This window comes from Galeopterus variegatus, unplaced genomic scaffold, assembly GCF_000696425.1.
Source record: "Galeopterus variegatus unplaced genomic scaffold, G_variegatus-3.0.2 Scaffold1527, whole genome shotgun sequence".
Classification (NCBI taxonomy): Eukaryota; Metazoa; Chordata; class Mammalia; order Dermoptera; family Cynocephalidae; genus Galeopterus; species Galeopterus variegatus.
The window spans coordinates 237,098-253,223 of record NW_007727638.1 but is presented as its reverse complement, the minus strand read 5'-3'; the positions used below and the strand labels follow the sequence as shown (position 1 = coordinate 253,223).

General features: G+C 47.7%; 1 protein-coding gene across 1 annotated transcript in view; it reads right to left on the bottom strand.

Annotated features, from left to right (window-relative positions):
* KLHL22 (kelch-like family member 22) overlaps positions 1 to 16,126 on the bottom strand; it is a 33,621-nt gene that overhangs the window by 16,743 nt on the left and 752 nt on the right. The window contains exons 2-4 of the mRNA XM_008577524.1: positions 11,304 to 11,570; positions 4,609 to 4,774; positions 528 to 1,246 (exon numbers count right to left, since the gene is read on the bottom strand). Coding sequence (XP_008575746.1) covers positions 528 to 1,246; positions 4,609 to 4,774; positions 11,304 to 11,530 — 1,112 coding nt within the window. The 5' untranslated portion in view covers positions 11,531 to 11,570. The remainder of the gene's footprint in view (positions 1 to 527; positions 1,247 to 4,608; positions 4,775 to 11,303; positions 11,571 to 16,126) is intronic.

Genomic DNA, 16,126 nt, shown 5'->3' with positions numbered 1-16,126 from the left:
AAGGATGTGTCAAAGCTCAAGAGAGCAAGACAGAAGGAGCAGCTGCCCTATCTAGCACTCTCTGGCTCCTAGGTCCTTTCCTTCCCAGCCACAACCACCCTTCCTGCCGCAGGCTTCCCTCCTCTCATGCTCAGCCAATCGTAGGCTTCCCTAATCTCATGCTCAGCCAGGTGGGGTGCCTGCTGCATTCACAACCCAAACCCTTCCCAACAAGGCTGAGCAGGCTGGGATCCAGAGTAAGTGGGTTTCTGAGAAGGAGCAGAGGACAAGGGGGAAAAAAAGCAATCCAGGTGCTTTGGTGCCCTTTTTCCTCATCTCATTGCAGTCCACATTCTCTGAATTCACCTGGACTTTATTCCATAACACAGGTGGACCCCCAACAAACCAAGATGTTCATGTAAAAGGCTGAAGGGGAAGCAGGTGATGCACCCTTGCATAACATACCCCCAACCCAGCCTTCTCAGCCCATGAATCCTGCACCACAGCATCACCTGCAGGCAAATGTACCACCAAGTACTCTTTCCTACCTCCAGCAACGGGACTCAGCTCGGAATCCTTGGACATTGTTGTCCCCTCCAATCAAGTACACAAAGTTGTTGAGCACGGCGATACCCTGGTTGGACATGCGGGGGGCCAGAGAGGCAGTGAAGTGCTTCCACTCTCCCAGCAGGGGGTTCAGGTACTTGGCTTGGTCGCTGAGGACAGTGGATGGTGTGGAGTGAATGCCCCCAAAGCCCACAACACACTGGAAGTCTGACCGCAGCTCTGTCTGCGGACCCTGCAGGCTGGGCTGCAGGCTCTCATTCCGATGGTACATGAGGGCGCTGGCCACCGTGTCCCTCAGTGGGCTAGGGTCCAGCTTGTCGTGCAGCCGCTGGAGGACCTCAGCTTCCATCAAGGGAAACCGCACTGTCTCAAGGAGCTTGGGGGGCTCGTGCAATGAGATCTCATCAGCCTGCACCTGCTCAAGGGTGTAATGGTAGAGCAGGGCCCCCTCATACACCTCAGTCTCACAGGAGACTTCTAGGCGATTGCTGCTAAGGAGGGAGTAGACCTTCTCCAGGGGAAGCTGGCGGTATTTGTCAGTCCGTGAGAAGGCCACAAAGTTTTTAAGGATGTAGGTGTCCAGCTGCTCAGTTAGGCGGTTCAAGTCAAACAGCTCTGCCAGTCGGTAGACGTCGAGGATGTTCTCCTCGTCCACCCAGGACATGAGGAAATCACAGCAGAAATGGATAATTTCTGGGATCTGTGAAGAGAATGACACCCATTCAAGCTTAGGCTGGCGAATAGCAACTGGGGGTGAGAGACAAGATGATGGCAGAAAGACAGCTTACAAGGCTGGCAGCCCCCTGCAGCTGGCCCCTGGGAGAGGAGCAAAGCAAAGCCTTCCACAACTGTCCCCAAGCTTCCCTGACACACTAGGGACAACTGAGGCTCACTGTAGACTGACTAGGTTTAAATCCTGGCTTGAAAAGGTACCAAGTGAGAGATGTGCAGCATGCTTATAACCTCTCTGAGCCTCGTTTCTTCATCTATAAAACAGGGTTGAAGTGGGGTACACTGAAAATTAAAGTGCAGAGAAACTAACTGGCTCAGAACAGACTCTTGATATATATCAACTGCCTTTCAGATTAAAATATGGGCTCTCCAGAGAAGCAGGAAGCAGCACAAATGGTCACCAGTCACCATGTCGGATATCCCTGGTTTGGAAGGGACCCAGGACCACTCTCTGCACTCTCCTCCCCCAGGGCTCTCTAGAAGAGACTGCCACTCCAAAAGCACTGGGACTGAAACCACATCTAGCTCCTTTCTCCTGCCAGAACTCCCACGCCAGAGGCTCAGCCAAAGCTGCAGACCCAGCAACCCCACCCACTTCCCCAGGAGCAGGCTGTATCACTCACCCACGTGCTCAGAGCGGGTTCCAGACACTTGCCCTGCACCCATCCCAGAAACCTGACTCAGGAGTCTTGATAAGCTGGCAAGCTGTCCTGAGGCCCACATGACTCCAGTGAGTGCAAGGGTTCCCAGGTGGCCCGCCTCATTCCCTCCCAACCTTACGGAAACACCAGTGGGTTGGAAGGAGGGCAAAAGAGGGATTGGTGCTCAAGTGGGAGGGAGCTGAGAATTAGGACACAGGCCCTGTGGGCCCCCGTTAGACACCCTGTGATCAGATAGCCAAAGCATAGCAGAATAAAAGGAAGGGCTCTAGGGAAAACTGCCTGGGGTAACAAACCAGGTGTTGATAAATTCTTTAGGAAAATAGGATTTTAGAGTTTCTCTAAAATGGGAATACCTGACTTATCCAGCATCACCAATGAATTAACCATTATACATAATTTTGTGGTATTTGAAACTTATCAATAGACATTAAAAAAAAATTTTTTTTTAAATTCAAAAGACATCTAATGCTTGCTTGCCAGATGATATGCTAAGGGCTAAATGGACACCTGCCAATCACTGGGCAGGAGTGTGCCCTACATGAGATGTCCCCACGATGCTTTATTAGGTCGTGAAAGTCTTCACTTGACCATCTATTTTATCCCTCAGCAGGTGCTTCTGCTTTGCCTCTTCTTCCTGGAATACTCTTTCTGATCTGTCATGAGCCTGGGTCCTGAAGAGGACCCAGTGAGAGCAAACAGCCCTGACTGAGCCCAAGCAGCAGCTCCCTGAGAAGAGCCCAACCCTCCTACACCAGGGTGCTGCTGCCTCTCTCCTGCTCTCCGTTGGGGGGTCTCACAGAGGAACTAGCCTTGGGCTGTTCCCTGCAGGACCCCCCACAAGAGGCTCAGAGAAGGGAACAAATGCGTTTGTTTGGGGTAACCAGGTGGGGATGGTCTCACTGGGAGTCAGATCTCGGGCCTAATGCAGGACACAGTACATGGGGAGTAAGCCACCAATAGTCACCAACTACCTGAACAAACATGACTTGGTAGGCCTATGGTATGCCAAGTAAAAGTTGCTTTAAAACAATATTGCATGGTGCTGATAACACCAAGTTCAACAGTTCAGATGCCCCTACCAGCCAGCTGCAAAAAAAATCCCCCAAAACCCCACAATATTGCATAGAAGCCTGACATGTTAAAAGCAAAGCCAGGCTACTGCCCTCCAGACAGCCTCTGAGGCAATGGGGCAGATAGCCCAGGGCTCTCATGAGCATTGGCCAAACCGATGAGGAGAGACTGCAGGCCTCTCAATGATGGGTGAGAGAGGGAAAGCAGTGTTTGGGAAGATGACTGGATGTCAGTGTGCATGATAGATGCAGAGAGGAGGAGAAGGCTGAAATCAGCTAGGAAGGCAGAAATAGGAAAATGGATACCAGGACAAAGTGAAGAAAACAAAAACAGAAAACAGAGATGGCTACAAGCAATACTGGCAAGGACTTGTCTAAACTTGGACATAGGGAATGAAGAAGGTGGAAGGACTCGAGGAGCCACCGAGGCTGAGCCCAAGGTACTGGTAGGACTGTCATAGGACACACAGAACATATAGTCAGGAAGGGGAGCACCAGGAAGGAGTGCAGCAGGTGTGGAGGAGATGGATGGCTGGACCTCAGCTGGGCTAGGGGAGATGTTCTGGAGGCAGCTAAGAGGAAGGCAGTGCTCAAAGGTCGGAGAACTGGATGAGGGTTACCAAAGCAACAATGACAGGGACACGGGGACAGAAGAGATCTCTGAACAGAAGAACACGGGGAAATTCTTCTGTTGTAAAGGCCAACCCCATCTACCCATCATGCCAGTATGGTGAGGTGAGGCGTGCTCAGATCAACCCAACAAGCATACATGGAGTGCCTCCAACCTGACAATCTGAGAACAGGGCACGGGGAGGTTGCCCTGGCCCTGCCACGCAGGATGGGGCCTCCAGATGCCTCTAAACAGGTTGGTTTCCCTATGACTTGAGTTTTTTCTAATTGCCCCAAACTGCTCTCATCTGATATAAGGTCAGAATGATGAACTCAGCGAAGCATTTTGTTTCACTTTCAAGAGATGTGGGAAGAGGTGACTCAACCTAGACCAGGCCTCTGACAGATAGCTCAAAGGCACCTGCAGTCCCAGCCCTGTGTAACTGCACTTACACCACTGAGATTCAATAGAATCTTCCAAAACACAGGTCGCACTGCCAAAGCCTCAGAAAACTTCTTGAATTCTGTAGGAAAATAAATATTTAAAAGGGAAAACAGTTTTAAGAAGATGAAGCAGTTGAACACAGAGGACAGGAAGAAAATGCCTGTATAACAATGCCAGAGAGGCTCAACATTGCCAGACCCCAGAGCACATGGACATCACATGCACATCCTCAAGGTTTGCCCACTTGCTTACGTGTGGGATCTTTTCAATGGCAGGAAGACCCGGGCAGAGGGGAAGGAACCAGCAAAAGAGTAGAAGGCAAAGGCAGAAGAGGAGCCTGGTCAGGGACCATGTGGAGCAGCTGTTTTAGCTCCCAGGGAACAACCCAAGAGCCTCCCCCAACCCCTGCTCTGTGTCCTCCGCTGCTGTCTCCACTTTCCTGACCCAGACTCATGTCAATGCCACTGCCAAGCAGACATGACAGGCATCTCGGAGAAACCTCCCCTGGATATAGATTTGCCCTACTCAACAAAGCAAGCCTCACCTGAAGCTGGCAGGCGGCAACCAGTGTCTCCTGCACATTGCTCAGGCTGAGCTCTAGTTCGGAGGTGTATATGAAATGCAGGATTTGGCACATGGCATTGTAGGACACGCCGTGGATCAGGACCTCTTCCTGCTCCATCTCCTTCAATCCCCCAGCAAACATTCCTCTGCAAAGTGAAGAGACAAGACAAGGGAGTTATACCAATCAGGACGCAAGCCCAGGCTGCAAAGAGCAAGAGCATTCAGAGCAGGAATGAAGTGCTGGCAACAGGGCCAGCACAGGAGTGGGCTGACCCGCTCTGTGCTCTAAGTAAACAGCCTGCACACGTGAGTCATCTTATGAAAGGATCTTGACCAAGTCTGGGCAGCCATCCTAGAAATTGCCCTGCCTCCCTTTTCCAGGAAGTCCAATGTGAGCATCATGAGGGCAGGCCCATGGTCCAGTTTGCTTTCTGCTGCATTCATTAGTGCAGTTCCTAGATCAAAGCAGCAGCAACTCCAGAGCACGTTTTAAAAGAATGAAGTAATGGGAAACGAGTAATAAAATACAAGTCATTCCATTCAACATATATTTGCTGAGCTCCTACCAAATGCCAAGTACCATTCAAAGTGCAGAAGGAGTAACAGTGAAGTAAACTAGTAAGATTCCTACATACAAGTTTAATGCTAGTGGAGGGAGGAAAAAAAAAAAGGAAAACAAAAAGAAATAAGGTATTTCAGGTTGTGAAAATGCTAGGAAGGATCTTAACAGGGCATCTGACCTAGAGGTGCCTCTCTGGGAGAGGTGTGGGTAGGGTGATGGGAAGAGGCAGGTAAGGCCTCCTCTGAAGAACTGAGACCTAATGAGACTGAGGGCATTCCAGGAGGAAGGGCAGGTATACAAGTGCTGGTTGAGGAAGAACTTGGCAGGCACAGCAGCCAGGACGAGAGGGAGGTGAGTGGGACGTGAGGCAGGGCCAGGCAGGCCCCAGGCCAGGTCCTGCTACCTCTAGGACAGGTGGAGTCTGGGTTGAAATCCAAGCACAAGGAGAAACTGCAGAGAGTGGTATGAGCTGAATGGCTTTTCAGACCTGGGGGTCTTGGAGGGGTGGGAAGACTGGTTAAGCAGGAGGAGCCTACATGAGCCTGGGGTGAGAAGTGAGCCTGACCCTGGGAGGTGATACAGCTGGAGAGCTCTGGCTGTAGTTGAGACTATCCCTGGGGCACAGCTAAGAGAACTTGCTGACTGAATCTAGAAAGGCCCAGGAGGATTCACGGCCCTCTGCTGGGGGGAGCAGCTGGGAGGATGGCGACCCTCTACTGATGGTCAGTGTGCTGCATCTGATGTAAGGTGGGGGAGAAAACATTTCCTGTGTTGGCTCGCTCAGGTCCTGATCTCTAGTCCAAATCCTTAAGGCCAGGTGTGTTTCAAAATTCCGAAGGTTCAAGGTGAGAAATACTGTACACATGCCTTATAGGATGTTATAACCCATGAAGTCTAGGTCAGTACCTCATATTCAAACACCTTAATATTTCCAAAGCAAAAAGTACAAAGACTCATGCTAAGTAGGATAAAAAATATAATTAGCCTCATAACAGCTTAGGGAAGGGTTTGTGCTTTAATGAATTTGTGCCAAACTTGAAGAAACAGTGCATGGATGAAAAGGAATGTTTAAAAACTGGTTACCAAGGTGAGGGAATGAGGTGGGAGTGCAGGGTGAAGTGGTACTTCACTGGGTATCCCTTTTCACCTAATCAAAAAGTTTTTTACCCTGTTACCCACCAGTAACCAAAAAAAAAAAAAACTTTTTAAGTGTGGGAACGAATGTTGAATGTTACCACATGACTGCCTATCATGTCTGTAGATATGCTATGTAGATATACATGCAGAAAAGCATTGTAAGAAAGATTCCCTAACACAGAACTAAACTTTCCTGCTAAGAACAATGCCTACTTGCACTAGGAACTACTGCTCTTAAAGTTCTGTTAAGCAGGGTGGAGCTCTATGTGCCAGGGTCTCACTAAGGATTTTCACACATTCATTCATAAATAAACTGTAGTGTTCTTTTTGTGTTGGCTGTCTGTCCCATTTGATACCAATGTTATGTAACTTTAGTAAAAAAATATGGAAACTTCCCTTCTTTTTCTAAAATTGCTCTGAAAAAGATTAAATGACATTGGAGTCTGTTACTAAAAGGCACGACTATCCAGGGAAACATCTGGGGTTTGTGCTTTTGTGGGGAATATAACTTGTTCTCTCTTCTGGGAGTGAAGTTCTGTCAATTTATATTTTCTATAAAATCATCAATTTAATCCAAATTTTCAAAATCACAGGCATTGAGTTGAGCAAAGTAATCTTTTATAATTTACCGATGGCATGAAAACTAAGGCAGGGATGAGATGACCCAGGTAAGCTCTATACAGGACAGAACCCCTTGGGTCTTTCAAACCACAGGGGTCCGGGAGGAGAAGGGAAACCAGCTCAGAGGCACAAACAGGTGAGTGTAAGGTCATGGGAGCCAAGAGACATGAAGCATAAAGTTATTAGCAAAAGTCAAAAAAAGAAGACCTCAGGTGCCCTCTGACCATCCAGTTCCTAAACCATGCACAGAGTACACTCGAAAACCAATAAGCCTTCCAGCAGCAGTGTTGCTGGGGCGAGGGTGATACAGCCCTCTGCCCTCCAGGGGCCAGTGGCATTCTGCGGGGAGGAGACTGAGATCCCTCTAGCTGGGAAAAGGTGATGGATAATTAGGGAAGGCTCCCCAAAGGAGGAGGCACCTTGAAGGACAGGCCTTGAAGATAAAGCTGTGCACAGCAGGAAAGGCAGAGGTCAGCACAGCTAAGGGAATAAGAGCAAGATGACAGAGGCAACAAAGGCCTGGAGCATGTCAGGACCACAGTGGATGTGGCTGAAGAGAACATTAGGCAAATAGGGGGAGAAGAGACTGGAAAGGGGGTGGCTCCTGGAGTGCCAAGTGACCTTAACTGTGCAAGGCCTTAGGCAGCATCTCTCAACCCTGTGTCAGCACATACTGGGGCAGTCCCATCGGCTGTAAGAGGCTATGAAGTAAAACTCCACATCTCAAAAGTGATTCCTGTTCTTTGTCAAGTAACTCAAACAATGCAGTTAAAGGGAAGAAAGGCAGCCTTCGGTTCCCTTCCCCCTTCGTTCCATCCCCACAGTGCAGCTTGTGTCTTTTCAGATTTCACAGTGGTACCACCTTCTACCAGTCCTGAGATTGTGCACTCCCTATCAATAGCCACACCACCCCGCCTGTTTGTATGTGACTGCACTAGACATCACAGAACGGAAGGCCACCCTTGGCCCTGCCCTATACCATGTCTCTGCACTGGGCACATCATCCCACAGGACAGACAGCAAGACACACAACCTGACATACAACTGCAGGGCCCCAGGCTATGGGCCAGCCCATCCCTAAATTTCTTTCTTTCTATCTTTGCCCACATCAGACATTATAAATCTTTCACATCTTCACCAGTCTTACTGGGAAAAAATGGTCTTTTGTCATTTTAACCTGATCAAATAACTGAAATAAATAATAACCATGCTAAGGCTTGGGAATGATCTATTTCTTACACACACACACACACACACACACACACACACACACACACACACGGGCTCTCCTAATAATGTTGACACTCTCCCTCCAAATGGAAGTGGAGAAGTGGAGGGAGTGTCAGCCACGCACTGTGACCATGCCAGAGAGGGGGACACCTCCCATGAGAGCCACACACACCTGGGCTCTCCTAATAATGTTGACACTCTCCCTCCAAATGGAAGTGGAGAAGTGGAGGGAGTGTCAGCCACGCACTGTGACCATGCCAGAGAGGGGGACACCTCCCATGAGAGCCACACACACCCGGGCTCTCCTAATAATGTTGACACTCTCCCTCCAAATGGAAGTGGAGAAGTGGAGGGAGTGTCAGCCACGCACTGTGACCATGCCAGAGAGGAGGACACCTCCCATGAGAGCCACACACACCTGGGCTCTCCTAATAATGTTGACACTCTCCCTCCAAATGGAAGTGGAGAAGTGGAGGGAGTGTCAGCCACGCACTGTGACCATGCCAGAGAGGAGGACACCTCCCATGAGAGCCCCACTTGAGGGGAGCTGTGGAAAGGAACAGGAATCACTCCTAGCCACAGGAGGATGTAGAAAGCCACAGAAGGTTTTTGATCAATTAGGGAAAGGTGGAGTCCACACTGCTCTTTTCAGGAAAAGTGGTGTGACAGTAACACTCAGGACTGCCTGCTCAGGGAGAGAGGTTTGGGCTTGAAGGGCTGCACGGGTGAGCCCAGGAGGTCTCGTTGGCTCTGCAGACCTCTACCGGCCTCTCCTGCACAGGCCCTAAGGCCCCCTACAGTTGGCCCTCCACTCCCCCTCCTTGCCCACCATCTTGTACATTATCTTAAAGCTTATTAAAGGCATCAATTGAACCCCCAAGTAAACTGAAGGGACACTGCTGCCCCTGGACATGTCTGCACCAAGCCACCACTTCTCCATAAACTCCTTCTGGAGACAGGAGACACTTAAACCATAAAGAAATATTTTGCTGAATACTTCCTAAAGTCAAAAAAAAAAAAAAAATACAAGCCAACTGATCTTTGACAAAGGCAAATAGAACATACACTGGAGAAAAGACTGCCTCTTCAATAAACAGTGCTGGGAAAATTAGACATCTATACGCAGAAAAATGAAACAACACGTGCTCCTCTCACCATATACCGAAATCAACTCAAAATAGATTAGAGATGTCAGTATAAGACCTGAAACCATAATATTACTAAAAGAAAACATAGGGGAAACACTTGAGGAAGTAGGACTGGGCAAAGACTTTATGACTAACACCCCAAAGCAAAGCAACAAAAGAAAAAATAAACAAATGGGACTATATCCAACTAAAAAGCTTCTGCACAGCAAAGGAAACAATCAACAGAGCAGAAAGATAATCTATGAAATGGGAGAAAGTATTTGCAAACTATATATCCGACAAGGGATTAATATCCAGAATATATATGGAACTCAAAAAACTACACAATAAAAAAATCCAATTAGAAAATGGGCAAAGGAGCTGAATAGACATTTTTCAAAGGAAGACATACAAATGGCCAACAGGTACATGAAAAAATGCTCAACATCACTAAGAATCAGGGAAATGTAAATCAAAACCACATTGAGACATCATCTCACCCCAGTTAAGACTGGACATCATTAAAAAGACCAAGCATGACAAATGCCGACCAGGATGTGGAGAAAGGGGTTGGGGAGAGATTGAGTAAGAAAAAAATAAATTAGGGCCGGCCCGGTGTGCGGAGCTTGGGAGCATGGCAGCGCACCCACCAAGGGTTCGGATCCCATATAGAGACCGGTCCGCTCACTGGTTGAGCGCGGTGCGGGCGCGACACCGAGGGTTGCGATCCCGTTACCGGTCACGAAAAAAGACAAAAAGGAAAAAAAAAAAGAAAAAAATAAATTAGTTAAAATAAAAAAAATATATATATACACACACACACACACACACACAAAAGAAAATGAAAGTGTTCAAAAGTAAGTTTGTTTTCCAAATTTAAAAAATTGAATTTAACATCTAATATCTCCAATGATAAAATTATTAAAAAAAAAAAAAAAATGAGAACGGCAACCAAGCCTTGAAGACAAAACGATAAAATAGGATGTAGTGACCTGGGCTTGGAGTCCTATGCCACCCCTGCTGGTGGCCATGGGCAGCCCTCATTCCTTTTGAACCTCATCCCACCTGTGTGAAATGAGAAATGGCGTCCACCTCCAGGGGTGCTGAGCAGCGTAGACAATGAGGGATATGCTGTCATAATGTCTTCTAAAATGGTGTGCATGTCATATTCTTCTGACTTTTCCATAGATTTCAAGTTTTTCAAAATGGAAATGTTGGAATGAGGATGGAAGTCAGAGTAAAATAGAAAGACAATCTGTTTTATACCAAGAAACTGTACTGACAGTGAAGACTCATCTTATAAAATGCAGTATTTCAGGGGCCAGCCCATGGCTCACTTGGGAGAGTACAGTGCTGATGACACCAAGGCCATGGGTTCGAATCCTATATAGGGATGGCTGGTTAGCTCACTGGCTGAGCGTGGTGCTGACAACACCAAGTCAAAGGTTAAGATCCTCTTACCTGTTATCTTTAAAAAAATAAATAAATAAAATGCCATATTTCAAGTAAAGCCAAGCATGATATCTTTAAAAAAAAAAAAGGAAAAAGAGAACATGCCCAAGAGACAGGAGAGCTGAAACAAAAACAAACTCTGAGACCCTTTCTGTCTCTCATGCTTGTTGAGTCTCCACAACAAGCAGTGGGAAAGGCTCTGAGGCGAGCAGGAGACCCAGCCACTGTTGCTGGCAGTACCTTTATAATGGAGCCAAGATCACCGGTGTTGTTTTCATCTAAAAACAGGTATGGGGGGTCAGCTGGTTAGTTCAGTTGGTTACAGCGTGGTATTACAACACCAAAGTCAAGGGTTTAGATCCGTGTATTGGCCAGTCACCAAAATAAAAAATAAAAATAAAATAAAAAATAGAATAAAAACAGGTGAAGGGGCTGGCTGGTTAGTTCAGTTGGTTAGAGCATGGGGCTGATAACATCAAGGTCCAGGGTTCGATCCCTGCTAGCCGCCAATAAATAAATAAATAAGTACAGGCATAGGTAACTCACCTGAAGTAATCACAGGATGCAGCCAGCAGGATGCGATGGGCCTCAATGTGTCTCCCCTCCACCACCAGAACAACATCGAAGAGGATCCCACTGTCCCGAAGAGCCAGCAGCCCCCGGAGCAGGGCCTGGGAGTGCTGTGCGCTGCGGTATGTGTTGTTGATGCAGTGTGAGTGGGAGGGCTGCGAGGGCAACTTGCACAGCTGGGTGAACTCCTGCTCCTCCGCCATTCTGACAGCCGCACAAGCCCTCACCACCCGCGGCTGTTGGCTGGCAAAACAGAAGACAGGGAGTGAGCGGGCAGCAGCACCCCAACCGTGCACCAACTGGCCAGCTCTGCGTTCTGTGGCACCTGCTGCTCATCTTGCGCCTCTGCCTCCCTCCAGCCCACCTGTGCTTTCTGTAGTCCCAAACCTCCTAATTCCTTCTCCATCCAACTCTGTGTCCCTTCATCCCCAAGATTCCCCATCCCATTTTATCTCCTTCAGCACTGCAGTGAAACAGAAGGGTTTTTGGGAGACAGACAGAGCCCAGCTGGAGGCCTGCCCTGCCACCAAATCACAAACCAACCTGAACTTTGGGTTCCTCAACTGTGAAGAGGGAGACAAAAGTATCCACTTTTATCAAAAATTGTATTCTAAAATTGGTAAAACAATGAATATAGAGCACCAGCACATACCAGGTATCTCAAGAGCTCCTCCTCTCTCCCACTGAGAAAGAACAAAATTGGGATCCCTTTCGAAGGAATGGATACACAAAAATGGCAAGGCCTGAGTGATAGTCTGGAGACCCAGACCTAGGGCAGGGTTCCAACACTGAAACCCTCCCTGCCAGGGGGCAGGGGGAAGCACAAGACCTGACTTCTTTTAGCAAGATTCTGAGAGTCAAGCACAGTAACTTCAACTAGATCTAGTGCATTCAAGATCATCTGCATTGTGTTTTAAATTCAAGGATACCTTCTAATAATTAAGTCAGTATGCTCAAAAAATGCAAACTGATTTTGAATAGGAACCTCAGAAACCCAAACAGTAAAACAAACCTACTGCGAACAAACTTTTGCTACAGACTTCAAACAAACCAGAAGTGCCTGTGGACAGCCGGCTGCTCCGGGTCAGAGAATGGCCAGTCCTGCACTGAGAGGTGTGGCTGAGCCGCATATTTTCTAGGCCACAGAACAGCCAATCAGCAACAAGGCTGTGAACATCTGCCTTCTCCATGTTACCCCACTTTTTCTTCCCCACAATGTGTTTCTTCTCCAATTTCCTATTATATCTTTAAAAGAAAAAATGCAAAATAGATCCTAACATAAAACTTGCCAAGAAGAGGTTTTCCCCCTTACTACTGAGGCTCAGGGACACCACCTTCCCTCCACTGCCTTCTCCTCTTCCTGGATCGTCTTCTGCTTCCCAATAAACATGCTCAGTTCTCCTGTAGGCCTTCCTCCATCCCCCATCTGCCTCCTGCACTTGGGACCTCTGTCCACCCACGCACCCCTCCCTCCCACCCTGGATTCTCATCAAGGCCTCAGAGATGGCCAGAGCCAAGGCGTATCCTCTGCTGACCACCTCACTTAGGATTCTCCTTTACCTGGAAACTCTGCCCTCTGACAAGTCCTCCTTGTCTGACCTCTTCCTTTTTTTTTTCTGACACATCCTTCTCCAGCCCACCCCTCTTTCCCAAGAGCATTCATTGCCAATCACACAGCCAGCTCAGTGCCTAATCCAACCAGTAGCCCTCCCAATTGGTCTATTTTTGTTAATGGTGCCACTACTAATTCCACTTCAGAAACCTCATGATCTCAGTGATCTCTTCCTTTCTTACCCTTCTGCCTTATCAGACCCTGTAGTTCTGATTCCTTCTCACCTGTCTCAGATAGCTACCCCCTTACTCCCATGTCCACCATTCTAAGTCAGACTGCACCAATGAAGCCCCAACTAGCTTCCCTACCTGTTGCCTCATCCTCCCCAGGTTCCTCTGCCCAGGCTGCACGGAGTTCCCAAAATGCCCCTCAAGAGTGCCATCTGACTTCTCAAGCAGTGGTTCCCAACTGCCTCCCATTTGGGGCTCCCTTTGACCTGGCTTAAAACCTACCTTCAAGCCTTACTTCACCTGCCCCATCACAAGTTCTTAAACCCACAGGGACAGCTATCATCCTCTGAACATTTTCAATCTCCCTTTTAGACCTTTCTGTCTCTCATAGCCCACAATGGCCATGGTTTAGCTCGATCACTTCTTCCCCCTCACCATACTGAGAATACGACAAACATGCCCCACTACTCAAACTTGTCTTATCTCCCCACCACAAGGAGATTCAGACTTCTTGAGGGCTGAGGCTTTATCTCACACACATCTCAAAACCCCCATGGCTGGTTGCACCTCTTGCTAACCACAGACTCTGGGCACTTGGCCCACATCTCCAAACCTCAACTTCCTCATGACCGCCGCGATGACCACGGAGACGAGAAGGCCTTCTTCTCTGGGGATGACTTTAAGGACTGACCACCTCAACAGACATCAAGCCCCCATGTGGGGTCCTCCCCTACTATGAACACAGCAGTCCCTCTGCCCTCTTGGGAAGGGATGGATGGCAGCTACTCCCTAAACACCTACTGCAAGGACGAGTACGGTAAAACAGGAAGACTGCTTCCTTAAGCAAGCAAAGCAGGTTTATCAAGCACAATTTAAGGAACTCAGCTAGATGCTGAGAGGTGTGTGAAGAAAAATAGACTGATTCCCTGCTGTGAAAAAGCACAGCACAGAGTGCAACAACATTTAAGACCACATATATAAAGCAAGCACTGGCCCACCAAAATGTCCATCCTCAGGAGAACAGGTGTCATGGCACAGTGATTCAACAGATCCTTAAGTAACAGTTAAAATGAGCAAACTAGAACTGAAGCTACAGTTATCAACCTGGAAAAATCTCAAGGTCAGGCAGAGAGAAAACAGTGAATTGCAGAATACATATAGCACAATTCTGTTTACAAAAAGTTTGAAAACAAGGGCTGACTGGTTAGCTCAGTAGGTTAGAGTGCAGCCATATAATACCAGCGTCACAGGTTTGGATCCCCACACCAGCCAGCTGCCAAAAGAAAAAAAAAGTTTGAGAACAATAGCATCCAATTTGCTTATAGATAATAAAAGCCAAATTCAGGGTCATGATTATTTCCAGGAAGGAAAATGGGAATGTTTTATTTCTTCAAAACAAATCATATAAGACAAAACATTATAATCTGATAGAAATATTTTATTTCCTGGACTTTCCTGTCAGTTTGAAATATAATACAATTCTCAAATGTATTTTGGAATTTGTAATACATTAACATGACCCAAACTCAAAAAGCACATAAAGGTATATTATAAAATTTAAATTGCCCCACTACGTATGCCCCAACCAGATCCTCTCCCAGAGGAAACTACTATTCCACTTTCCTGTATACCCTTCTAGAAGATACCTCTTGGTGTCTCAGGTGAATCTGTAAATCTACATTCCTTCCTTAGCTTTTGCATATAACTTCATACCCCTCCCACAGTCCATTGTATGGATAAACAGGTTTTATTTAACCAATCCTAGTGAGAGACATCTGGGTTTCCTCCAATTGTTTGCTAATGTAAGCAGTTGTGCACGGAAAATCATTCAGATGTGCTATACATGTAGCAAATATCTGAGGAAAATATCCTTGATATAGAACTGCTGGGTCATTCTGATTTTAACATATATTTGTTATTTGAAACATTTGAAACAATTTGAAAACATTCCCATTGTCCTCCATGAAAGGTGTACCAATTTATTCTCCCATCAACAAAGTACAAGAAAGTGATTCAGACTACTGTCTAGCTCACCAATAATGTTTTTCGGCTTTGCTGATTTAGATGAAAAACATTCCAGAGTGTTAAGTACACTTCTGTAATTGACAATATTTTTAAAAATAAAAAATTGAGTCGAAATGCAGCACATTCTCTGTGATTCTTTCCTGATACCTGTTTTTCTAGGGTAAAGAATGCTCCTTGGAGCTCACTCAGTGGACCCTCGCCCCCTTTTCATTTGAGAAAGGGTTACTCTATCCCAAAGCCCTTCCCTACTAGATTGTCTCCCCGTCCCAGTCCCATAATATCCCCAATTCTAGACATCACAAGCAAGGTCCCTCTTTTCAGTGCTGTTCATAGCTTTAGGGGGGAGCAGAAAGGAAGCTTTATGTCCCAAGTAGGTAAAACTGAAGGACATAAAATGAATTTTCATGAACTCATGGATGACAGTCAAAATCATTTTAGAGGAATTTTCAACTCTTCACCATTTACTGAATAGACACCCTCAGTCCTCTGCAGGGCCCCCAAACGAGCAGTGCCTGCCCTCAACGAACCCCAATCCTTAGCAGCATGAAGAAAGGCAACAAAGGCAATGGGAGCAGCTCGGGAAGAGGAGAGAGGCAGTGGCTCCTCATTTCCACAGACGAAGCCTTCAGAGGGTGCCCACTCGGGTGCGCTCTGGAATGGGTCTTCCAGAGAGCAGACTTGCAGCATCTCGGTGCACCCGGGGCGAGGAGAACCGCGCGGAGAAGCCGGGCAGAAAGTGGTGGCGCCCCCGCTGCCCCGGCTCCAGGTCTGTTCTGTTGGACCCGCCCAGTGAGAACTGGCTGCCGACGCTTCGCGACCGGACGACATTGCACTGACAACGCGACCTCCGGTTTCTCTCAGAAAACCGGGCGAGCTGGCGAGACTGGTTCTCACGGCTGCAGCCTCTGACCCTCCGCCCGGGCGCGCGGCTGAGGAAACTGAGGCCGCCAGTCCGAGGTCTGCCACGCCAGGTGGCGGCGGCCGGGCCCAGA